The sequence below is a fragment of the Xenopus tropicalis genome, chromosome 5 (assembly GCF_000004195.4).
Source record: "Xenopus tropicalis strain Nigerian chromosome 5, UCB_Xtro_10.0, whole genome shotgun sequence".
Taxonomy (NCBI): domain Eukaryota; kingdom Metazoa; phylum Chordata; class Amphibia; order Anura; family Pipidae; genus Xenopus; species Xenopus tropicalis.
In genome coordinates, this window is record NC_030681.2 from 30,438,762 (window position 1) to 30,466,684 (window position 27,923).

Genomic DNA, 27,923 nt, shown 5'->3' on the forward strand with positions numbered 1-27,923 from the left:
TTTTCAATTTAAATGGCTGCCCCCATGGCTACACAACAGCTATTTCTATTAACTACAGTAGTCTTTCTGAAGCAAACACACAACTTTTACCAGTGCAGGGCAACAGTACATTATATTTTAATTATTTTAAAACATTTTTATTTTTTAGTGTTACTGTTCCTTTAATATGATCACATTTAAAAGAAACCAACAACACACAGTATTGCAAAACATAGCAGTGTATCAGACAAAAAAAAAGGAAAACATACTGACAATTTTTTCTCCACAAAGTGGCAGAACAAAGGCAGATCATATAGAAAATAGAATCGGCTATGTTCCTTCTATTCTACAATAATCTAAAGAACTATTCAGGTACTAGCTTTCCGAATGGAACTACAGAGTAAACAGAGGTTGCGCAAATTACATAATTTCACAAGGGTAAGTAAAAAATAATATATATATATATTAAGCAACACTAATGGAAACCTTTACAAATAATACAAACAAATCAATAATATTCCATTTAAATAAACATCAACATAGTGGCCATAGCCAAAACCGCTGTTGTAGCTTGTGATATGCGTTAGGTGTCGTGAGTTTAAGGCTGATTAGCCTTTTGTGCTGGTTGTAGATTTTGCAGGGGATTGTCCAGCCTTGGATGCTTCCGAAAACCTTTAATGGAACATTTCTTTGTTTATCCACATAAGGCTGCGGGTTTCGTTGGGCTTGCACTCATATTCAATGCAGCTGAAGCTGTTTCCCCACTGGCAATGATCTCTTTTGTGGTAATTGTAAAACTTGACTTGCCATACAGTCTCGAAGCTCCCGATTTCTTCGAACTGTCAGGGAGACAAGACAATGGTTATTCATGCATATGTTTAACATTGTACCTTTTCATTATTTTACTGTATTTCTCATTTCGAATAACATTGTTTCCTAAAAGCAGTTGATTTTACTTATTTATTTTAGGTTTCTGTGATCTAAAAGATCTGAGACCTGCGCCAAGTCGCACAATGCACCATGCACCATGCAATGTGCAAAATGCAATTAAATGTACAATTGGAAGCAAAGTGAAGAACATAAATAAAATCTGCTATGTTTTTTTGCACTTTTCCCTGCACCTAAGATGATTTGCTGCAGCAAGTCTTTGTTCCCCCAATCAGAGACCTGCGCCAAGTCGCACAATGCACCATGCAATGTGCAAAATGCAATTAAATGTACAATTGAGGCCTACAGAGACTTTAATATGCTAGTTTTGGAGCGAAACTGCCCAACCCTCATGTATAAAGTGTGTCAGCCCCACATTGTACTATATTGCATGGGAGGCATGTGGGCATTGGAGGTAGCAGTCCGTTATATAGTTCTGTACTTACCACCCTTAGGCAGATGATCAGGACAAGGCCGACTTGGGCCACTGGTGCTGCACTTTGCACCTAGCGCCAGATTTGCAATCAGATTTGATTGCAGTTTTGAGCGCTAAGAGGAACACGTTTATTATGTGCAGGGCAGGAAGCAAAGTGAAGAACATAAATAAAATCTGCTATGATTTTTTGCACTTTTCCCTGCACCTAAGATGATTTGCTGCAGCAAGTCTTTGTTCCCCCAATCAGAGACCTGCAGAAAGAGTGCAGAGGCCTGCTTGTCTCCGATGAATACAATGTTGCCAGTGTTCAGCAGCACTGTATTCATAAGGGCCAGGCGGGGAGACGCAAATAAGGAGAAGGAATAAGGAGAAGGAAAGGCAAAGTCACTTGGGGGTGCCAAAATGTCAGGCACCCCCAAGTGACTTTAATCGCTTACCTGTACCTGTACAGAGAGAACAGCACCAGCCCGGGGTACCTGCAGTTCTTCCTCCTTCCTGATCGTTCGCGCGCGCATGCGCAGTAGAGTGAAAAGCGGAACTTTAACAGAGAAGTCGGCTTTTCACTCTACTGCACATGCGTTGTCCGGGACAATTGGCTAGCGAGCGAATAGGAAGGAGGAATGGTATTCATGTAAAATAAATGTGATCTCCCATGTAGCAAAGTGCTGCTTAAATATAGAAGATATAAATGGTCGAAATAAAAATCATTCTGGTTTAGAGTAAAAACCAAAACATTACAAAGATGGAACAATTTTGCACTAAGCAGATGGAGCTTGTGCTTGTGAATAATGACAAACATGAGAAAGACAGATGGGAACAAATATAACACATAACTAACAGAAAGCAAAAGTATCCCTCATTGATTAAAACTGTCGAGCATGGAGCTTATCCCCATTCATTTCAGACCCTGCTCCAGTGCAGGTTACAATACAATAGGGATCATTTATGATGTGGGACTTCACACTTTCACCCTAGTCGATTGCTGTAGGTTGGAATACAGTGATGCCTGTGGTCAACAGCAATGTATTCATGAGGGGCCAAGGGAGAACTACACAATGTGCAAGTTGGGGAGCAGCAGTAGACACAGGCACAAAAGGCCTTGTAGTTGCTGTAAAGCACTGGTCCCCAACCTTTATTTCCCCAAGGACTGGTTGCAAGGAAAAAAAAAATTTCCACGGACAGGAGGGGCCTTTTGCGCCTTCATGCACATGTGATGCCTTCATGTGATGCGCGTTGCATTTCCGCCTCTCTGTGTGCGCCGGGGGGACTCGGCGGCCCAGTGCCAAGCAGTCCACAGCCCGGCACCGCGGCCTGGTGGTTGGGGACCCCTGCTGTAAAGGACAGGGCTGCACCTGTTGATGCTGATCCTGTTGCAGCTGCACCTGCCAAATGTTTTATCCAGTGCACAGTGGGGAGCACAGCCAGAACTAGACAGAAGGACACTTGCACCCCTTAATCCTCTTGCGCTTCTGTCTGAAGTCTTTGTTAATGTCCAAAATGCCCCTACTACCTACACACACACACTAGGGTCTCATAACTTGCCTGTAAGTTGTTGCGACTTATACTTGTGTCTGCACAAAACTACCTTATCCATCATTCATCCCTCTATGAACATTTAGCACTTAAAGTAATACACCAATTTTTCAGAATCAGTTTGCTCTTCTCCCAGACCTACTTCTTTATCAGTTGTATCACTGAGGGGTATATTTATCATGGAGTGAAGCATTACCAGTGATGTTGCTCATAGCAGCCAATCATGCTTTTGCTTTGGTTTTCTAACATCACCAGTAATGCTTTGCTCCACTTTTTACACAGCATGATAAATATACCCGTAGGTGTGCACCCTGCTTGCTGGGTTTTGGAGCAATACACAGACCAAAACACCTATGTAGACAGTATCTCAGATGGGGTCCCACCAGTATGTAAAGTATGTGGAAATACAAACACTGAAACAAGTACTGCAATTGTGGCAAAAATCTGGCGACCAAGTGCTCCAAAAACCACATGATTTGCAAGCACTTAGAGATATAAATATTTTGCACTCGTAGCCATAAACTGCATTTTCACACAGGAACCAGAGAGAATATGGTATTAAGCTACACCTAGGAATTGTGGGAAGGCCATTTATGCCTATAACAGCCTAATAATGGTTTTCTCAGTACCGAACCAGGGATATGGCTGATAAACCATAATCCTAGGAAGACTGTTAGATAAAAGATGTTTTCCTTTAAACAGGTGACGAGTAAATGCTGCCTGCTGATTGGTTGCTAAGGGTTACTGCTTCTGGGCCTTTTATTACATAGCCCCCATAGATTATTAAAAATCTTATGTGACCAGATTCTGGAGTCTCCCTCATGAAAGCCCAAATCCTTTTTGGTGCAGAGATCTCATGAGACTGACACAGGCCCCTATGAGTTGGTCCTACAGCTCTTCATGCTCTGTGCCCGATCAATGCTTCTATAATTGAGGATGGCAGAGCATAGTTGGAATGCAGATTATAGATACAATGTAATTTAGAGGATGGAGTGATTAGATGCAAATGATTTAGAAAGTGTAATATAGATCAAATCAGGATTAGCATGCAGCAGACAGATGTATGGGAGCTGAGCACTGAGTGTTTAGAAAGAACAATATCAAGCACCACATCAGCCTAAAGGCTCTCTGTCTTCTGATTTTAGGGGCACATTTGGCAAAGGTATATATTAGAGGTCATTGCATTTGTCCATTAATAAAAATGCTCCTAAAAATGCTTTAATATTAAATAAAAAAACTATGAAGATTAGTGGTGGACTCTACTTCCATCCTTTGATAAATACCCCCCTTAAAATTAGATCATTCCCCTTAAAGTCAGATAAATAAAGCGAATTCCGAGGGTTCTGGAGTGCATGAATAATTCTCTTACACCAGAAACTCTCTTACCCCAGGCACAAGTATAGAATACAGAATAAAGGAATGAAGCTAAACAAAAGGAAACAATTCTAGATCCTTTGCTGTCATGTTCACCTATAATATTCATTAGAGCATTAAAAACACAGTTTTAGTTATTTACTAAGTGCAAGGCTGGGTAAACATCATGTTTTCTGCAGTTTGCACCCTGCCCTGTTCTGTTATATATTTACACATTGTTTTACTTTCTTTAAGTCACAAGGTTTTAGCATTCTCCCAACATAACATCCAGGTTACTCACTTCATTTTCTATTGATAAAAATTGTCCTTCCATTTCTATAGCTATTTCTTGCACTTGGTGTTACCATTCAGTTTGTGGGCCACATGAATAAACTGCCCAAATCTCTGACTTTAGTGGCCAGCTTAAGGCAAGCTAAACAACCATTCATGTCAACTATTTTGTGCACTACTGCCCCCTAAGAAGCCTAATCCAGTTTATTGTCATGTTTTTGCAGGAAGGCTCAAAGCTATGACTTTTATTCCTATGTATTGGTGTACGTACATAGCCTAACTTGTACAAATAATAGTGTTTATATAGTCATGCACTGGCTCATATTGGCTACCGCTCTTTACTTAGTGGCCAGGCCTTGGAACCTTGTGTTTATGCATGACAGCTAGTTTTTAAAGTTTGTAAATAATAGTAATTTATATGTTACAGCAGTAGTTACCTTCCCAGTTATGGGGCTTCCTAAGCCTGTTTCTTCCAGCTCTCTGTGCTGGATCATTGAACCATTCTCTGTGATCTAGGCCCATGTATCCTGAGTATCTTGATAACTAGAGTGTTCTAATTGAAAATCACAGACACAGGCATAGCCAAGCCTTGTTCTTACTGCCAGGGCAGGATGTAAAGACATGGTCCTTTTGCACCTCCTGCTCCTCCCTAACTAGCACATCTGAATGAAGAGCAAGTTAAACATGGGTATGGGCAAGGGTGGGGTGCCTTTTTGACTCCCCATGCCCATCCTTCTTGGGTAACAGTCAGTGCTCTATTCAAGGGACTATCCTCAGATCTCTGTCCTCTGAAATGGAGTGCAGGGACCTGCGGCCATTCTGCAAGAGCAGAAAGCCAAGTGCAAAGTGCAGAAATTACAGCCTACTTTTTGCACTTTGAACACTGTATTCTGCAACATAAATGACCCCTCAAGTTAGCAGTTGTCTTCTGTGTATGAGGCTAACAAGATTGCATTCCCAACCAATATCTGACCAGAATAAGAAGAACTTTTTATCTTCCGTGTTAGGTTGCAAGATCATGTAAAAATCAGAGGGGTAATTTATATTTATAGACTTGGGAATAGAAAAGGTGGAAGGGCAGGGAGTAGTCTGAAATGAGGGGGAAAGTATGGTTAATACAATGGCAGTGATGGGATTAGTGTTAAGGTTTGTCTTTTTAAGAAGAATCCTTATATCTGCATGACTGTGTCTTATTCCTGCACACTAGAAATTAATTATTCATTTAGTGTCTTTTGCTGAATAGTATGAAATTGGATATCAGTTTTGTCAATAAAATACCAATTTTCTTACTGAAAGCTGTAGCCATAAGTCTAAGGTTAAACAAGTGACTTTTCTTGTCACACGGCGCCAGTGCAGCAAACTCTGTCACTGCAACATCACAAAGTCGCTCAAACTGACTGGTTTTTGTTTTGTGGGCATTGGTCATTAGTCTATTTGGCTTACAGTATAAGCCCTATTTGTTCATATCCAAAGACAAATTGTAATTTGCCTGGGGATAGATAATGTCCTGGACTTACAAGACAAAGACTCTGCTGGCATGTTCCCATGGCTAGCACTAGGGGGGACAACTCTGCACATTTTGTGGCATGCTATTAAGAAATATACATACCTGAATGATAACTTGAAGTGGTTGCCTTTCCCCGCTTTTGGTGTGTGCAACCCCTTCTGTATCATAGAACGCTGTATAGCAGGCTTGCTGAGGGTCCCTTGATTTCTCCTCCAGGGGAATGATCACACCTCCTAAATTAATGGTCCTGAAAGATGTATTAGGTAACAAGTCACCGCCCACATATGTGAAAATATTGTAACAATAAGTATTTCATTATTATAACTGATTATGGAACTATAAAAGCAGTCACTTAGGCAAACAACGCCATATTTTTGAGACATGTCTAGCCCCAATACGCACCATATTGGGGTTAATAATGCTGTGACAGAGCTACCAAGGCAGGTACACAGGGCTATGGTGGCACAGGGCTGACTCTCAGCCTGCGGTTAAACGCAAGCTCTGAATCAGCTCCTATGCTCCAAACGGCCTTTCCATGTTCCTGCAGCCAGGGCTGCCTGCACCTGGGCCAATGCAGTGGCTCTGAGTTCAGGCACATCCAAAATTGGAGTGCAGGGGCTGATTCTTGGCCTACATTTATCCACAGGCTAAGAATAAACCCTGTGAGGCTTAAACTTTAGAGGCTGTGGCTATTTTCCTTATGTGTACTTGTGTACTAGAAGAAAACCCCCCATATGTTATAAAAGTTTTCCCAGTAGCAGTAACCCATAGCTACCAACAAGATGACCAGTAAATGCTACCTGCTGATTGGGTGCTATGGGTTGCTGCTCCTGGGCAAACTTAAGGGGTATATTTATCACAATGTATAAATAGTGGAGTGAAGCATTACCGCTGATGTTGCCCAGGGCAACCAATCAGCAATTAAGATTTAAAGAGACCAAATCAATGCAAAGCATCTGATTGGCTGCTATGAGCAATATCACCAGTAATGTTTTACTCCACTTTTTTACACAGCATGATAAATATACCACCTTGTGTCTTTTCTTACATAACCCCCTATTTTAAGTACTAAAAATTGATTGTCTAGCTATTAATGCTACACTTAATTGATCTACACACACATGTATATATATGTGGACCCATATCACCACCATAGGACTGCATTACAGTGCAATGATCTGACTAGTGACTAATGTCAATACAACTGTTTGGGCTAGTGTTCTGGTGAAATGTGCAGAAATGAATGAGGCCTAATGCACACTAGGGAAGTGTACAGGGGCCCCCAAGCTGCACTTGTTATATGGTTGGTTACTGTAGGCAGTACATTTTACTGTATGTAACAGTATGGTGTCACCACAGGCAACTGAATTTGAAATCATTCCTAATAAAGCCAGCATTTGCAGGGGGTGGGGGGTAAGAGACACAGACTACTGACTACTTTGCACATCCTGCCCCGCAGAAGACCCCTGCCTTACATAATGAGGATGTGTTTAACAGGAAATATTTTATTTTTGGAGATAAGCACTACACCAGGGAAGGATTGTTTTCTATGATAAATAAGCAGAAACCTTTGCATTTCCTATTTGATGGTTATTGTTTAAGGGGAAAGTGGTCTCTGCCTTATAATAAGTGTAAAAACCCAATCTTGTGTCTCATCAGCATCACAGTATGTGGCTTATTTACTCCCAAATAGCAATGCTTGATCTATTGTCTCATAATTTGTGTGTCTTATGTTCTACTGTCTATCATTAGCATTATGTGCACTATTGTCTCATAAATATCATTACCTATCAATTGTCTTAGCATAATGTGACCTATTGGCTCGTGCTTATCATTATCTGACCTTCTGTCTGTGCATTAGCACGACTTGCCCTATTTGTGACAAAATGTTTATTCACTGGCTAAAAATCCCATTAAATCATATTCATTTGCACAGGAGCTGCATTATTACCTCACTGTGCCTTGAATGGACTGAGGGCTCACAATATCACTGCATGGAACTGGATAGACATAAATGAATGTACGTTTCCAACAGATTCGCTGATTTCCATTTGGTTTCCAGGCATTATCAGGACTGGATTTATACTCGCCCCTGCAGAACCATCTGTCCAATAGTTCAACATTCCCCAAATCCCTATAGGCTTTCCTTTGTCACAGGCCTTACTGTGCCATGTACAGAAATGGGCGGGTGAGTTAATAATACATAGACTGGGGTATTATGGATACACTGTAAATAAAAACACAAATGCCTATATTAATGTTATATTAATGTGTCTGCTGGCTTGGCCTGCTTATAGGAATGTGATCTTTATACCTTATTACCTCCTTCCACTGACAGCTCAGCCCTGAGAGAGAGGGGAAAGGCAGCAGTAAATCCCTCAACCCCATTAGCCAGGGAAATTATAAATAAATACCAATATTAACATTTATAATGGGAGTAGATTGAAATTCTATAGGAAATGAGGACCATGGCATCTTAGGCACTGCTGCACTACAGCCCTACACATATACACAGTGAATAGGGAGAGCCTGGGAGGCACATATAGACTTTATATCCCTATAATACCATAGCAGACACTTGCTGCCAGTGATTTTGTAGGAATGGCGGGGCATCACCCCCAGCTAGCGGACCGTGAAGCAGCCCAGCATCCTATAGGAGCCTATGGGGGAGGCAGCGGTACTTACGTGGCTCTGACAGCTCCAGGTTTCAGAACGACATCGATTTTGTATTTGGCTCCCGTTAGCAATTTAATTGTCCGGTTCTGGCCGAAGCGCTGCCCGTCCACCTTGAAGTAGACCGGCCCGTCATTGGGTTGGATCTTCAGGGAGACGGCGATCTTCACCAGACTCGGAATCTCCCCCATTTCTTGCAGCCGGTAGGAGCAGTGACAGTGAGTGTGAGGGAGGGATCAGCCCCTATGGGAGAGGCAGCTGGGAGCCATGAGGGGCAGGCGGGCACACGCCGCACTATAATCCCTGCACATCGCTGCCTTCTAATCCAAAGGGGGAGGGGGGGCCGCTGCTGTCTCCTCCCCGCAGGGCTTGGGGGGGGGGGATACACCGGGCGGCCTTCCTACCGCACTGCAGCAGGGCTCCCGGTACCGGTGTGTGTCGGGGTATCAGTACGTTACTATGGCTCCGGGACAGGCGGCCACATTGGGCTGCACTGATTGCAGACTGGGGGCCACCAAGCTGGGCTGAATAGGGGCGGCGGTCTGACAGGGGTTTACTGTAGGAAAAGGATTTTGCTCAGATCCCCAGCATTGAGCCCCCCAACATGTACAAGTGCTACCACCCCCCCAAATAATTAAAGTAAATGTCACCCTAATATGGGAGTATTAGTATCTATGCACTAGAGACTTGGCAGAATTCATAATACAGGTAGGGGATCCGTTATCCGGAAACCCATTATCCAGAAAGATCCGAATTACGGAAAGCCTGTCTCCCATAGACACCATTTTAATCAAATAATTCAGATTTTTAAAATTGATTTCCCTTTTCTCTATAATAATAAAACAGTACCTTGTACTTGATCCCAACTAAGATATAATTACCCCTTATTGGGGGCAGAACAGCCCTATTGGGTTTATTTAATGGTTAAATGATTCCCTTTTCTCTGTAATAATAAAACAGTACCTGTACTTGATCCCAACTAAGATATAATTACCCCTTATTGGGGGCAGAACAGCCCTATTGGGTTTATTTAATGGTTAAATGATTCCCTTTTCTCTATAATAATAAAACAGTACCTTGTATTTGATCCCAACTAAGATATAGTTAATCCATATTGTATGCAATATAATCCCATTGGGTTTAATTAATGTTTTATTGATTTTTTTAGTAGAGTTAAGATGTGGAGATCCAAATTACGGAAAGACCCCTTATCCGGAATACTCTTGGTCCCGAGCATTCTGGATAATGGGTCCTATTCCTGTACTAGTAAGATCCAATATCATCCAATCAATGAATAGATTTAGTAGATGGATGGTGGCCACATGCTGTCAGTTTCTGACCAAATTGCCTTTGCATTGACCAAAACCAAATAAACTGGGCCACATAAAGGCTCAATATGAATCCATTTATTGGGTGGGCAGCCAGCCCAGTGAAGCCCAAGTCTAGTTTCCCCTGACCAATCAGCCTGCAGTCAGTGCCAACTGAGCATGCCAATGGCTATAATGTCACAGAGATCCTGGATGGGCCCCTATGTGGCCTGCTTAAATAATTGCCATGGGTTTCTACTCAAGTAAAACTGACACCTATTTGGCAAAATCACCCCCCCCCCCCATCATCCTGGCACAGATGTGCTTCATTTAATCCAGTCTGCAGGAGCCATGTGTACCACTTATGGGTATTACATTCTCTTCTGCTTACCAACAAGGTTGAAACTATGCTCGGGCCACCATCAGGAATCACAGGGGCCCCATCCTATTAAGTTAGCCTCAATTATTAACCATTGGTTACTTGGGCCCAAAGCTGAGGGCCCTGCCAGTAGAACGGGTACGCAAAGGAAACAAATGGCCAGTACGGTCACAAACACACCCCTAATATACTCCTCTCACCCCCATTATTTCAACCCCCCAGATGAATTTAAACAAACAACGCCCACTCACCACAAGCTGTCCTTTGGGCCCCTCAAGGCAGTACTTCCTTTATCTTCCTGCCGTGGCCCTGGCCCGTTTTCCCTCAAACCCAGACCAAACCTCCGATACAACATAAACCTATGATGGAGGAGCAAATTAAGCACTAATATTCGTTGTCTGGTATTGTACATATGAAACAGGTGAGATTTTATTACCTTTAGTGCTACAGTGCTACCCTGTACACACCTACATAACAGTAGCACTGATGTAATTAATGACAAGGGATTAAGCTTACCAACTGGTGCCATGTGGGAGAAGCAAATCTCAGGCAAAGCAATGGCACACAGAGCACTTTGACTATATAGTCTAGGAAAATGCAGGCATTATGGTTATATACTATATGCATGTTTGTTTACCATGGAAAACAGGTAATCATTTCTATAGAGCTGCCTGTATCCAAATGTCGAGGCTGCCCTGGGCCCTACATGGCTGCATTTGTAGGTAGGAAGAGTAGAGGATAACGGATAAAGGCAGGGTAATATGTCCCCATATTCAAGGCTGCCTGAGGGCCCTGGGAGTTGTAGTTAATTACAGCTGATGGACTCAGGCAGACATTTTAGAGGGAATATAATTATGGAACTTGGGTGGTTTTGCAACTGTGCTGTCTGTGCCTATGCCCATAACCAAATTACTGCCTACTTAAGGTGGGCATATACAGAAGGATCCTAAGGGATGGGCCAACTTTAGGAATCCAGAGCCATGGAACAGATCATATAGGGGTCTGTGTATATCTGTTGGCCATGGATCATATCTATAGCCTGATGAGCATTTGGCCAGTAGGATTTTCTACACCAAGCACAGCAGTATCTTTAGGTGGTTGTGTAGGGAATCCCAATGCTGACAGGTTTGACCTCCTGTCCCTTGTAGAAGATTCATTGGTGGATGTGCCGGCACATAGTAATTATACTGTGCTTCCCATGGGCAAGAGGTCATAAAGCCTAGCAGAGGGGCAATAATGGATTGTTTGTCAATATTCAAATATACCTTTGTCTGCTTTTCCATTCATTGTTACATTAATTTGTACTGCACAAATTTAACAACTATTGGGCATTAGTTCCTGAGGACAAAGGTGTTTAGGCAAACATGAGACTTAGCACATATAACAGTTTTATGCTTTTTATTGGACCAGTTTTTCTATTTTTCACCTTTATTCTGCACTTAATATAGAGCATCAAATGCCCTGAAAGGTTTCCATTTGCTTGCTTTGGAAACTCACATGAAATGTAATTAATGTAATGTAATGTGCCCTGATTGAAAGGAAATATTGTTCTGTAAGACAATGCTCACACATTGGATAGAAGAATCGAATTAGCTTGCATGAACCTATGGAGATGGTGCCTGCAGAAAATAATATATAGAGGCAGATTTATAATGAAGTGACCCCAGGTAAGGCAGCGAGGTTAGGGCCCTAATCTGAATAAAGAAAATTACGTCCAAGTTGTGACCGTCTACATGTTGTTTCCAGATCACATGACAGGAAATCACAAGACAATTCCTTATACACAAAGAGATGAATTAATAATATCTCCCATGATCAAATTCACTTCCTAACCAAGTTCCATACAATGTCTGGTGCATTGAAATACTCGAGTTTTCCAGTAATTCACATAGTTTTGGACACTTCTGTATAAAGATCTTTTCTGGTAAATAAAAAAATAAAAACCTTTTTATTCAAAATTGGAATTTACTACAGTGTGATAGTTGGAAGATCACAGAATGCAGAGTCCTTGACTAACCTTTTGTTTTTGTTGGTGCTTCCCACACACGGCTCAGGAATTTGGACTGTACTTAGCGCATTCCTGCCAACTCAGGCTTTTTTGGGCCCAGCAGTGACCTAAAGCACCTTGCAGAGCTCAGAGGAAGGCTGGCCATACTCAGTAATATTATTCCCATCCAGTGTGGGTGGAACATTTTGCTTTGCTTGGCAGTTCCTAATTGTGAACTAGCAAGGTACTAAAAAAGCTAGATGGACACACAAAGGGATGCTATTATCAAAATGAATGAATATTAACTTTCTATTTAATAACACTGAGGCAATTAATGTTGTAGTTGCTTGACTTCCATTACTTTAAACAAAGCAAAAATTTTAGGATGCTATACCTTCCTTTTCTACCAATGCATACATCATTCCAGGCCGCATTGGTGATTCCACTAAGTAACCCACCATATGCACACACTACTGATATAGGCACAGTCTCTCCCTAATGGCTATTATTTCCACTGCTACCATCTCTCCCTCTCCCCTATACCTGCTATCCCACAGCCACAGTCCCTTCCCAGAGGCTATTATCCCCCCACTGCTACTATAGGCACCATCTCTCCCTACTATACCTGATATCCCACAGCCCCAGTCCCTTCCCAGAGGCTATTATCCCCCCACTGCTATTATAGGCACCATCTCTCCCTACTATACCTGCTATCCCACAGCCACAGTCCCTTCCCAGAGGCTATTATCCCCCCACTGCTACTATAGGCACCATCCCTCCCTACTATACCTGCTATCCCACAGCCACAGTCCATTCCCAGGGGCTATTATCCCCCCACTGCTACTATAGGCACCACCTCTCCCTACTATACCTGCTCTCCCACAGCCACAGTCCCTTCCCAGGATCTATTATCCCACTGCTACTATAGGCACAATCTCTCCCTACTATACCTGCTATCCTACAGCCACAGTCCCTTCCCAGAGGCTATTATCCCCCCACTGCTACTAAAGGCACCATCTCTCCCTACTATACCTGCTATCCCACAGCCACAGTCCCTTCTCAGAGACTATTATCCCCCCACTGCTATTATAGGCACCATCTCTCCCTACTATACCTGCTATCCCACAGCCACAGTCCCTTCCCAGAGGCTATTATCCCCCCACTGCTACTATAGGCACCATCTCTCCCTACTATACCTGCTATCCCACAGCCACAGTCCCTTCCCAGAGGCTATTATCCCCCAACTGCTACTATAGGCACCATCTCTCCCTACTATACCTGCTATCCCACAGCCACAGTCCCTTCCCAGAGGCTATTATCCCCCAACTGCTACTATAGGCACCATCTCTCCCTACTATACCTGCTATCCCACAGCCACAGTCCCTTCCCAGAGGCTATTATCCCCCCACTGCTACTATAGGCACCATCTCTCCCTACTATACCTGCTATCCCACAGCCACAGTCCCTTCCCAGAGGCTATTATCCCCCCACTGCTACTATAGGCACCATCTCTCCCTACTATACCTGCTATCCCACAGCCACAGTCCCTTCCCAGAGGCTATCCCCCCCCCCCCCACCCCCACTGCTACTATAAGCACCATCTCTCCCTACTATACCTGCTATCCCACAGCCACAGTCCCTTCCAAGAGGCTATTATGCCCCCACTGCTACTATAGGCACCATCTCTCCCTACTATACCTGCTATCCCACAGCCACAGTCCCTTCCCAGAGGCTATTATCCCCACTGCTACTATAGGCACCATCTCTCCCTACTATACCTGCTATCCCACAGCTCCAGTCCCTTCCCAGAGGCTATTATCCCCACTGCTACTATAGGCACCATCTCTCCCTACTATACCTGCTATCCCACAGCCCCAGTCCCTTCCCAGAGGCTATTATCCCCACTGCTACTATAGGCACCATCTCTCCCTACTATACCTGCTATCCCACAGCCCCAGTCCCTTCCCAGAGGCTATTATCCCCCCACTGCTACTATAGGCACCATCTCTCCCTACTATACCTGCTATCCCACAGCCCCAGTCCCTTCCCAGAGGCTATCATCCCACCAGGTGTTTAATTCAGCCTTCATTTTCTTCTAAGACTTCCCAGGGCATAAAACTTCTGGGCATTTGTTTTGTTTGTTCTTGTTGGCTTGAATAGGAGTAGAACATTCACCTTCTCAGATGGTTATTGGGGAAAATAAATAATACTAGAAAGTACCACAAGAAATAGCAACAAGAGATTAAGGAAAAAAAAAATATATATAAGGAACTTTAGAATGTAGTGACATTTTTAAAGCTATTTGAATAATCAGGATACATACTGTAATATTAGTATCATTTATTCAGGATCTTCCTGTATGGTGTGCTATTCATTGGTGCCTTGGCATAGGGTAAAAAGTTGTCAGTTACCTCAGGAGCAATGTATGCAATGTATGGAGCAATGTATGCACGGGTTCCAAGGCTGCCTTCTGCCATTCCTCCAGTTCTCCATGTGTCTGCAGCAATGCCAAAATCATCTATCTCAGCATGGCCTGTGCGGTGCAGCAGAATATTATTTGGTTTCAGGTCTCTGTAAAGAAAGATGATTTGTATCAACATGAATTGAAATGATACATTAGTTATTTTCAGACCCAAAAATTCAAGGTCTAGTAAATTAGTCCAATGAATTTAGATCCAAGGTCTAGTGTATTAGTCCAATTTACAGGTTATTTTGTTTGGGGAATGTGTGACACCTATATCACTGTTTATGTTTTTCTTTAACGTTAGCTCATTTGGCCCAGAAGCTGCTCTGAGCACCAAATCCCTAGCTAACAAACATCACTTCTGCGAAGAACGTTCCCTCTGTGCTAAGATATGGTTGCCAGTAGCTGCCTACTCACCGATAGATAAATCCACGAGAATGAAGGAACCTCAGGACGCAGATAATTTCAGCAGCAAGAAATCTAATACATGAGACAGGGAAAGATTATCAGGCTGGGTTTTTTTCTGTGGAATGGACACATCAGCCCATCTAGGACTTACTGTATTGTGCTGATATCCAAGTGTGGTTTCCTTATGATTAAATCTCGTAATGTTCCTCCAGATATGTAGTCAAAGCAGATGTTGTCCTGTTGGAGAAAACACACACACCACCAGACAGAAGTTACAATACAGAATCAGAACTTGCCTCAAAATGTTACATACTATATAAATATAGATTTGTATGAATTACTAATACATTTCTGCACTTTGCCCAATAAAGCAACCTCCTGCCCCTCTCAGTCTTTATCCCACTCTATGTAGGTCTTAGTCTACTGTACTGCAGGCCAGGGGCTTGTAAAGTAACATTCTGAACAACCATCTGGAATGTATGCAATATATTGAAAGGTTTTTTAAGATCTTTCATGCTCTTTGTTATTACTGTATTACTGGTGCTTTGGTACCCACAAGTACGGTATGAGAATCATGTAAAAGTAAAGTACAGCTCTGCGCCACTTCTAGGGCATTCAGCTCATTCCTAAACTAAGTAAGTTTTATCAGAAAGGTTCAGGTCTGTGTAAATCTCCTGATGATGCATGTCGGACACAAGTGAAACGCGTAGAGCTGTTTCTTATACGATTACTCTTTATCCAGACACTGTGAGTAGCCTGTATTATTGCAGGATTATTTTTAATAAATGGTATTACACTATTTTTGTTCTATTTTTGTATCTCTAATCTTATGGAGGTTCTGAACTACACTTCAATCAACATTTAGGGGCTGATTTACTTACCCACGAACGGGTCGAATGGAGTCCGATTGCGTTTTTTTCGTAATGATCGGTACTTTGCGATTTTTTCGTATGTTTTGCGATTTTTTCAGATTCTTTACGAATTTTTCGGATCCAATACGATTTTTGCGTAAAAACGCGAGTTTTCCTATCCTTTACGAAAGTTGCGTAAAAAGTTGCGCATTTTGCGTAGCGTTAAAACTTACGCGAAAAGTTGCGCATTTTTCGTAGCGTTAAGTTTTAACGCTACGAAAAATGCGCAACTTTTCGCGTAAGTTTTAACGCTACGCAAAATGCGCAACTTTTTACGCAACTTTCGTAATGGATACGAAAAACTCGCGTTTTTACGCAAAAATCGTATTGGTAACGAAAAATTCGTACAGAATCCGAAAAAATCGCAAAACATACGAAAAAGTCGCAAAATGTTCGTTTTCAAGTCGGAACTTTTCCAATTCGGGTCGGATTCGTGGGTTAGTAAATCAGCCCCCTAGTCTCATTTATCTCTGCATATCATATCTGCCATCTAGTGAGAGTACACTTTTACCGTATCCATCATTGGTGGTGATCACATGTGCACTTCACTTTTGGTGTTTTAAAAAAACACTATTTGCACTTTAGTTGGTTTCAACAAATTGTACATATTACACTATTGTGTGTTTGTTTTTCACATGAGCTTCCACTGCATTGTTTCTAAATACATTCCTAAACTAAGTCAGCTTTATCAGAAAGGTTCAGAAAGGTCTATGTAAATACAGCCATAAGCACTCACATAAAAGCTGCACTGAGTCCTCTATCAAAAGAAACACAGGATTTCTTGTCTCCTTTTTTGTAAACATGTTCTTAGGGTACCTGACTTCTTCCTCAGAAAAATCCTTCATACCTAGGGCCAGAGTCTGCCCAGTTCTCTACTCTCTCCTGCTCCCCACTTCCATAATAATTCATAAAACTCACTCTCCTCTCCTTGAGGAATGTGTGATCTGAGCTATAACGGCTAGAGCTGCAGCAGGGAGCTATGAAGACCAAGCTAAAATGGCAGCTGCATTCTTAAACAAACAGAGAAAGCTTCTAGGGCTCTTAACTCAGGTATGGTAATTTTTTGTGCAGAATAAATATATTGTTCTAGGTGGCACTAATGTGGTGACTCTATTGCCGTAAAATGCCAAAATGACTTCCTTCTCCTTTGAAGATTCTCAGAGGAGTCTTTCTTATATTTTCACTGCTACATATCTATGTTTGACTCAATCTTTTGCAAGGAGCACCTTGAGATGTAATTATGTGGAAAATTAGGAAAATGTTTTAAAAACAGTCAAAAGAATGAGCATAGAATTATGAGAGATGCAATGGATAAAAGTAGGTGATCATGGGAGGGAGGAAAGTGTGCTGCTTTATATGAGAGGAAAATGACCTTCCAGCTTCATGGGGAAAAGATAAAGACCACAAATGTCACCACTGTGCTTTTACATGGTTCATGGTGCATAGTTCTATGTATATGCTACAGGTAAGGGACCTGTTATCCAGAATGCTCAGAACCTGTTGTTCTCAAGATAATCTTTCAGTAATTTGGATTTCCATATCCAAATTAAACTGCTCATTTAAACATGAATTAAACACAATTTGTTTTGCCTCCAGTAAGGATTAATAATATCTTAGTTGGGATCAAGTATAAGGCACTGTTTTATTATTACAGAGAAAAAGGAAATAATTTAAAAAAAATGTGAACTATTTGATTAAAATGTAGTCTATGGAAAATGGTTTTCCTGCAATTCAGAGCTCCCTGGATAAAGGGGCCATTTTTACAGATAGTATTAATTTTTGGGACTGAAGTGAAACCAGCACTATTTATTATTCATAATTGCCTACAAGAGTAGAGATTTTTTTCATTTATCCTGTATGTCTCCTTTAATCTATTCAATTGTAAGTAACACAGGTCACTTATATCAGTGAACAGATCTACAGCTCATGGGCTTTGTCACAAAACCACTGTCCAACTGTTTAACCAAACTGTTATATTAGAGGGGTATACGTGGGACATGCGTGTTTTAAAATTCTCTATAAGGTTAAATGGATGGTATGAATGGCACTCTATATAAGTCAGTTTCTATGAGCAATCTGCTATCCATATATACTTATATACCTTGAATAAATCTGTAATACCCTAAATGTACCCCAGACCAATATGTCCAAGGACAGTGAAGTATTTGGCTGTGACGCCATGCCCTTTGCTTGTCCTCATTGCTTACATTTTCAGTGTTTCTTCTCAATTCTTCATGTTTTCCAATATTGCCTAAATTATTCCTCAAATTTTTACTCTGTGTATATTTTCTTGAATCCATAATTTGATATAAAGCAGATAATGCATAACAGGTTGAATACCTGTATAATCAGTTACAAATTTGTCATTTCTTAAACCATGAAGTCTCTTTCACTATCCATTTCTCCCTACACGCTTTGTGCCAGAGGCATTTATTTGATGGACATTTAGCTCTAACACTTTATCATTGATCTGTGCCTAGATAATATATGAGAGCTAAATGTCAACAAAAAAAAAACTGCCACAGCCACTGGCTTAGATATGGGTAACTTGATTATTGCAGAAATGGTACTGAATTCAGATTTTTAATTGATTACATTTTACAAGTGTCTTAATTCCATGATGATTCGATTTCTGTTTTTGTGATCGTTACCCTTTAATGTCATGCATCACAATAACACAAACCTCATTTATTACAGCGAGCTAATCATTTTATAAAGGTGTATATTTTTACTGTCAGACAACGATGCCATTGTTTTATACCACTCTAGAGCTGGCGTCAGCCATATTATATAAATATGGCAAATACTTTGCATGTGCTGCTATGCCAGGACTGTTTCCATTACTACTGTAGTTGTTCCACAGACCGCATCAGGCCATGCCCCCGGGCCTTGCTGTTTTTTGATAGAGAAGAAAGTCTGTGGTTGAAGAAAAGAAGGCTCTGGCCAATGCAGATGTCATGCAGACGTAGGGGCATATTTATTATGCTGCGTAAAAAACGGTGAGAAAATTCACCACACATCGCCAGGCTTCGCCGTGTAAAAATGGCGTAAAAACAGTAAAATCGGCGTAATTGTTTTACGCATTTTTTCTTCCACCAGAACTTATGGAATATAACGGCGTAATATCCGGCGTTCAGATGGTGATCTTTTCCATTTATTTTACACAGCTTTTTACTCCGTTTTTTCGGCAAATTAGTTTTACTCAGCATAATAAATACGCCCCTTAGTAACAGCTTTATAAAGGCAAAGGAAACCTGCGCAAGAACTAAATAAATATACTTGTCCTTCTTAAAAATTCCATTAGTCAAGCAAATATATGGATATATAAAATAAAAAAAACATTAAGAAAATGTCACTTCCTTCATAATTATTAGTGAAGCAGCTGCCATGTTCTGCATGTTATTGACAAGTTTGAAGTCCTAAGTTGCTGTATTTTTCAAGGCTCATTTAATAGCAAATATACAGTGAATAATGTACCCCCCTATTTCCCTAAGGAGTGCCATGACCATATAAAAGCACAAGGCCGAAGGCTGAGCACTTTTATACAGGCCATGGAACTCTGAGGTGACTTTTAATATTCTCATATTTTACAATCGGGGTAAATTATTTATTATGATACGCAAGTTTCAGTAAGTCATGTGACAGAAGTTACATCTCTAAACACCAATTATAACTGATGACATCGCTCCATTTATAAGGATATAATTTACAGAATATTCTGTACATTGAGAAAGGGGGTGGGGCCCCCAAATTATTGGTTGCTATAGGCTAATATACTAAGGCAACATGGCACATAAATAAATGCTAATCTCCTTTGAACACATACAAAATATTAAAACTGTGCATATTGCAAAGGGTGTTCTTAATGTTCTGCTTTATTCTGTTTCCATTGTGCCAGCATTGAGCTGTTACCAGCTGTCAGAAGTGTTTGAAAAAGAAGTTTCTGTGTGACACCCACCTCTTGCCCCAAAACTTGAGTGGCCCATAGGTACCTTCCCCTTTATCTGTCTATGAAGATTTTCATTCATCCAGGTCATGGTATATCTAGTATAAATAAATCTAAAGCAACTGGACTTGTTAAGAAATCATTGAAGACGTTTCACTACTCATCCGAGCAGCTTCTTCAGTTCAACTGTTGAACTGAAGAAGCTGCTCGGATGAGTAGTGAAACGTCTTCAATGATTTCTTAACAAGTCCAGTTGCTTTAGATTTATTTATACTAGATTCCCCTTTATCTGTAAATAAGGCCCATTGCTTGTCCATGTCTTAAGCAACTCATGGCGGTGTCTGTGTGTGTGAATCTTTTCACATTCTTTGTTGCCATCTTGTGGTGTATGAAGATATAGCACTATCTGTTAATCTGTTAATTTTGTTTTTAGTTGTATTAATTTTCAGTCAACTTTTATACCGGTAAATTAATAAAAAGCGGGAGAGGACACCTTCATACCTCCCAACATTTGAAAAATACAAAGAACAACAAAAAAATGGTGAAAATTTTTGACCATGTCCATTTTGTGACCACAACCCCCTATATACCACTCCTATTTAACAAAATTTGCCAGGTTATGTAAAGTGTGAACACATTTCTGGGGGATTTGAGGTCTTGTTTTATGTTCTATTACAGTTTTGCTAATAAAGGTGAAATTGCCCTGTAAGCTGCAAGTTTAGTTCCCCCAAGAGACCTGTTTAGCTTATTAGTTACAATTGTATCAAAGTGCAGGTGTTGACTGTTGAGTATTCTGGGCTCTCTGCCAAAAGAAGAATTAAGTTTGAGGAACTTTTCAATAAGACTTTTCAATAAGAACCCAGGACTGCGGGCTGAGATATTAAATTCGGGACAGTTGGGAGGTATGCACCTTATCTTGAGCACTCATGAAACCAATGATTAACTTTTTTACTATTTAATTAATATAATAAAAAAAGAACAATTAATCAAATACAAGAATAAAAGAGAATCCATGCAAGTTGCACAATGACTGGTATTGCGCCCCCTCCAAACTAGGTTGTTTATTACATCACCTGTGGCACAATAGCACATGACTTGCAAAAGTAATGGGCCACCTAACTAATGCATTGCCCCTGCAGTACAAGAATCCAGAACAAAATACGGTAGGTTATAGAAATCCAAAAAACTCTCAGATTGAACCCACAATATACTGGAGAAATCTTAATTCAGGTGAATTATTTTGTGTTTGTAGTTGAAAACGTATGTATTTTCATTACTATGCTCATTCTTTACAGACATCCATATTGTTTCCAAAAGTCTGTTGATCACTTCAACCTGTTTTTCCTGTGGTTTAAACTTGGGGCTAATGTCTGTCAGTTAATCAGCCCACTCAGTTCACCCAAGTTTTAATGCCCAACTTCTGCCTGGGGTCCTGAATTGGGTTCTGACCACGGCACTATGTGAAAGGAGTTTGCATGTTCTCCCTGTGTCCTCATTGGTTTCCTCCAGCACTCAAAAAACACCCAGTCAGGCTGAAACAGGACACTGTATGTATGTGTGTATGATAGGGACCTTAGATTGTAAGCTCCACTGGGGTAGGAGCTGATGCAAATGATGATCACTATCTGTAAAGAGCTTTATAGCATGTTCGTGCTGTATAAAGAAATAAACAATAATTATAATAATTAGGCATAGTGATGTAAGTGCAGGGCCAATGAAGCCTATTGATCCATTTTTAGAGCCCGCTTCTGTTTAACTGATGGAAAGTGTCTGTATTACTTTACACTACCTCTCAGTGTCCCTTATGTTTATTGTCCAAGTTCCCAGAATCTATGCAATGGATATAAAGCGCTACTTATGTACGCAGCGCTGTACAGTAGAATACATTAATACAAACAGGGTGTTAATAAGATAATAATAGATAAATACAAAGTATAATAATAAATACAGATAAATACAGCAGCAATAAGTTAAGAGTCGAGGACACAAGAGGATGGAGGTTCCTGCCCCGTAGAGCTTACAATCTATATGGGAGGGTAACTAACAGACACAAATAGGCAAATATAAGTGTTGTAGGTCACAGAGGGTGACACTACAATATAAGTGCCAGTTCCCAGATCAGGTGCTGGGCGAGTGCTCCAAAAGGTAGTCTTTAACCTTAGTTTTAAAAAGACTGGGGGAGGATTCTCTCCGGAGGAAATCAGGGAGGGCATTCCAAATGTAGGGGGCAGCCAGGCAGAAAGGTTTAAGGTGGGAAACTGCAGTAGTAGTGGGGGGGCGCAAAGAAGCGATTGCTCTGCGAGGAACGAAGGAGTCGGCCGGGAACATACGGAGACACAAGGGACGAGATGTAGTGAGGAGCAGAGGAATGGAGGGCTTTGAAGGTTAGGAGAAGAAGTTTGTAAGATATTATTTGTTTGATAGGAAGCCACGATAAGGCCTTTAGCAGGGGAAGGGCCTGAACTCTCCTGGATGAGAGGAGGAGAATTCTGGCAGCAGTGTTTAATATAGACTGTAGGGGGGAAAGATGGGAGTTAGGGAGGCTGGTTAATAGCAGGTTGCAGTAGTCCAGTCGTGACAGGATGAGAGCATGCATGAGCAGCTTAGCTGTTGCAGTAGAAAGAAAGGGACAAATTTTGGCAATATTGCGTATGAAAAAGTGACATGTTTTGACAGTGGAGTTAATGTGGTTAGAAAAGGAGAGACTGGAGTCAAAGATTTCATGATACATGATTTCTAGCATCCTAATGGCCCTGTTTTCACATAAGCACGGTGTTTGTAAATAAGAAAGAAATGCCTGCATTGCAGTGATACATCATGCTATGCTATAGCCAGTTCCACTGCTTTAAAACGTTAATTTGGGACATTCTGCTGCCTCCTGGCCATCTCTAACTGGATGAACCAACACCACCTCAAACTCAACCTAACAAAAACTGAACTAATGATCTTTCCGCCTAAGCCTGGTCCTACCCCCCCCTTTTCTATCTCTATTGATGGCAAGTTCATCAACCCCGTCGATTCGGTGCGTTGTTTGGGGGTGATCTTTGACTCCAGTCTCTCCTTTTCTAACCACATTAACTCCACTGTCAAAACATGTCACTTTTTCTTACGCAATATTGCCAAAATTTGTCCCTTTCTTTCTACTGCAACAGCTAAGCTGCTCATGCATGCTCTCATCCTGTCACGACTGGACTACTGCAACCTGCTATTAACCGGCCTCCCTAACTCCCATCTTTCCCCCCTACAGTCTATATTAAACATTGCTGCAAGATATTTAGCAGCCACCAGGGGGTGCTCAGACAGAGCAGAAACTTGTGATGAGGGACTGTCGTTTTCTGCATTTAAAGACAGAACTGAAAAAAGTATTTCCTCTCAGTGTAGCAATTCAGTATCAGCTACAGTATCTATCGACTTTTCTATCAACCATTATCTCTCTCAAGGTGCCTGCAAGACTACATTACTGGACCCCAATCTCAATGGTTTGACAATTGCCATCATTTCATTTCTTTTTATTTTCCTCTGCCAGTCTCTGTTTAATCTTAGATGTTGAATGAGGAGGAAGTGAAAACCAATGTTAGCTCAGTGTACACCCCCATCAGTACCAACAATAATGTGGTAATATCCTTTCTTTAGGTACATTCACACCCCAGAATTTCACACAAGAGGCTGCTGTATTAATATCTATAAGAACTCAATTAATTTGTTCACACTGTTTAATCAGCTCCAATTTCAGAGCTGCGATACTCTGCAAACTTGGTACAAATTATCCAATAACCCAACAATCACACCCCAGTTCTATTTATGGAGTTTCCAATAATCCATAACCTATAACAGGGCTTGAAATCACCTGGCCATTGGCAGAGGACATGCAGGTAGAGCAGCCAATGATGAGTAGGAATTACTGGAGCCAATGTGGGAGCAGGTTCAGTACAATATATCCCTGTATATATGGTATCTACAGATAAAGCACATACACATATATCTGAGAAGTTTAAATAAACTTGTTATCCTTTGTTGCCATGTGATCCTTTCCATCCATATGCACCCAGTTATTATTGGTGAGGAAAAGGGGGAAGGCGCATAATTGGTTCAGCGAATGAAACACCTCTTACATTAAATACATTTTCCCTTGCTAATCCTTGTTTATAAATGCGTTCAACTTGTGGGATCCTTTATACAACTCAACTACAACCCCACCCCCCCAAATGCTTCCTAACAATCTTCTTGTCTATCTCGGCCCTACAAAGGAGCACTTGACTTATTCAGATGTTGTAGAGTCTTTGGGAGTAATGCATTTAGCTATGGACAACAATGAGGTATATATTACAAATGTGTAACTATTATACTTAGTACTTCTAGCAGCAGGGTGCTCTCTGATACTCAAAATACCATTTTTACCCCACCTCTAAAACTGACCCTGATTCTGTAATTTGCTTGCTAATCTGTTGGCTCTGTATCAGGGCCAGAACAATAAATTAATATCTGGGATACAATTTAAATCCAGGTAACATAATAGACCGTGAAGTTAGCATGCTGATCCTAACGAGCAGTGTTTGCTGTGCCTGTTGAGTCAATGAGAGCTATGCTTCAGGTATGGGCATGTTTTCCTCTCAGACACTGAGTAATCCCCATCCCTCCCTCTCATTCACTATACAGTTACACAGTGCCCTCTCTCATGGGCCTCCTCCTCCTCCCTGGCTACAGCTGGGGCTCCACACATCTCTATATGTCATGTATAAAATATGTCATACTTGTAAAAATGTGCCTAGTAGGAGTACACAGATACAATTAGCTTCTATTCTTATTCAGTGTTCTATGAAATATACACAGTGTGCAATGAGGCCTGATAAAATAGCTTCTTATGGCAAGGACTTTCCTGCCAAACCCACTGTAGATGCGCTTAGTATGGTGGGATAACACATTGTTATTTATGAAGCTAATCAGAAAGTTTTGGGTCCTGCCCAAGTTATTTATATGGGGCCCCCCATAAACACACGTGTGCAGTACTAACATTTTGAATGATGATATAACAGTTGGATGTGTGATATAAACAGTTGATGATACTCTATAAAAGTTAGTTCATATAAAGAGTTTTATTAATTAATGTGTTAATTAAAAGTCCGTTTCCTGGGGGTCAGTGGGTAAGTTTAAACCCTACATTCCTACCTGCCCCTGCTCTGTGCTGCCATTGCTTTATATGGAAGTTTTCTGTAAGTTTAATTAAGTTTGTGTACGTTAAGGGGCCCAATGATCTTGGTGTGGGGCCCAATAACTAGTTAGCAGTAGCTCATAAAAATAGAAAAAAAGTGCCAATAAGTGAGTCTTTAAATTAAGGGAGTCAGTGAAGTTAATACTTCACAGTGAAGTGAGGGGCTTGGTGCCTATATATATGTATTGTGCATGCCCAGATAATTAGACTTAACCGTACCTCCCAGCTATCCCGATATTTGCAGGACAGTCCCAATTTTGATAGCTCATCCGGCAGTCCTGGTTTCTTACTGAACAGTCCTTCATTTCCCTTTGATACCCTGCACTGAATGCTAAAAAAGATACAATGTTTCTTAAACTTAATTAAAAAAAAGTAGCTTTTGGCAGAAAGCCCAGAAAAGTTAAAAAGCCACACCTAAAATGAGATACAATTGTAACTAATAAGCTAAACAGGTCTCTTGGGGGAACTGAGACTTGCAGCTTAAAGGACAATTTCACCTTTTTAGCAAAACTGTAATAACATATAAAACAAGACCCCAAAACCCCCAGAAATGTGTTCAAACTTTAAATAACCTGCCAAATTGTGTAAAATGGGAGTGGCATTTAGGGGGTGTGGTCAAACATTTTGTTTGCAAGTAACTGAAGGTGCAAGTACTGCCAAAGACCACGCAGATGCATTGAAGTGGCGTTCACACTTTTTAAAGTGCTGCTGAACACCCTAATACAGGTCCTTTTCAAAAAATTAGCATATTGTGATAAAGTTCATTATTTTCTGTAATGTACTGATAAACATTAGACTTTCATATATTTTAGATTCATTACACACAACTGAAGTAGTTCAAGCCTTTTTTTTGTTTTAATATTGATGATTGTGGCATACAGCTCATGAAAACCCAAAATTCCTATCTCAAAAAATTAGCATATTTCATCCGCCCAATAAAAGAAAAGTGTTTTTAATACAAAAAAAGTCAACCTTCAAATAATTATGTTCAGTTATGCACTCAATACTTGGTCGGGAATCCTTTTGCAGAAATTACTGCTTCAATGTGGCGTGGCATGGAGGCAATCAGCCTGTGGCACTGCTCAGGTGTTATGGAGGCCCAGGATGCTTCAATAGCGGCCTTAAGCTCATCCAGAGTGTTGGGTCTAGTGTCTCTCAACTTTCTCTTCACAATATCCCACAGATTCTCTATGGGGTTCAGGTCAGGAGAGTTGGCAGGCCAATTGAGCACAGTAATACCATGGTCAGTAAACCATTTACCAGTGGTTTTGGCACTGTGAGCAGGTGCCAGGTCATGCTGAAAAATGAAATCTTCATCTCCATAAAGCTTTTCAGCAGATGGAAGCATGAAGTGCTCCAAAATCTCCTGATAGCTAGCTGCATTGACCCTGCCCTTGATAAAACACAGTGGACCAACACCAGCAGCTGACATGGCACCCCAGACCATCACTGACTGTGGGTACTTGACACTGGACTTCAGGAATTTTGGCATTTCCCTCTCCCCAGTCTTCCTCCAGACTCTGGCACCTTGATTTCCGAATGACATACTTTGGACCACTGAGCAACAGTCCAGTGCTGCTTCTCTGTAGCCCAGGTCAGGCGCTTCTGCCGCTGTTTCTGGTTCAAAAGTGGCTTGACCTGGGGAATGCGGCACCTGTAGCCCATTTCCTGCACGCGCCTGTACACGGTGGCTCTGGATGTTTCTACTCCAGACTCAGTCCACTGCTTCCGCAGGTCCCCCAAGGTCAGGAATCGGTCCTTCTCCACAATCTTCCTCAGGGCCCAGTCACCTCTTCTCGTTGTGCAGCGTTTTCTGCCACACTTTTTCCTTCCCACAGACTTCCCACTGAGGTGCCTTGATACAGCACTCTGGGAACAGCCTATTTGTTCAGAAATTTCTTTTTGTGTCTTACCCTCTTGCTTGAGGGTGTCAATGATGGCCTTCTGGACAGCAGTCAGGTCGGCAGTCTTACCCATGATTGCGGTTTTGAGTAATGAACCAGGCTGGGAGTTTTTAAAAGCCTCAGGAATCTTTTGCAGGTTTTTAGAGTTAATTTGTTGATTCAGATGATTAGGTTAATAGCTCGTTTAGAGAACCTTTTCATGATATGCTAATTTTTTGAGATAGGAATTTTGGGTTTTCATGAGCTGTATGCCACAATCATCAATATTAAAACAAGAAAAGGCTTGAACTACTTCAGTTGTGTGTAATGAATCTAAAATATATGAAAGTCTAATGTTTATCAGTACATTACAGAAAATAATGAACTTTATCACAATATGCTAATTTTTTGAAAAGGACCTGTATTTCATACAGCCACTCAGGTCATTTTTTAAGGGCAGGGAGCAAGGTGCAAAAAATATGGTGGACTGTGTCCATTTTTCGCAATTTGCACCCTGATAGAAACAGAACACTGGAAGACTGTGTAATAAAGAACACTAAAGGGAAACTGTAGGCACCCAGTTTGCTACCTATTGCAAACAATCAGCGTGTAGCACTTATTGATCATCAGTCTAAAAGCAAACATCTTATTTGTTGCTATGGGTTACTGTTGTTGCAATGGGTTCTGGCCGAACTTAATACCTTCTATACATATGGGGGTAAGTTTGTCT

At 41.2% G+C, this 27,923-nt stretch overlaps 1 protein-coding gene across 1 annotated transcript; it reads right to left on the reverse strand.

The window, feature by feature from the left end:
- Positions 1-202: 202 nt before the first annotated feature.
- cnrip1 (cannabinoid receptor interacting protein 1) lies at positions 203-8,955 on the reverse strand. The gene is given in 3 exon segments (NM_001127084.1): positions 203-818; positions 6,129-6,273; positions 8,712-8,955. Coding segments are annotated over 3 exon segments (489 nt in total). The 5' UTR covers positions 8,891-8,955; the 3' UTR covers positions 203-653.
- Positions 8,956-27,923: the final 18,968 nt, after the last annotated feature.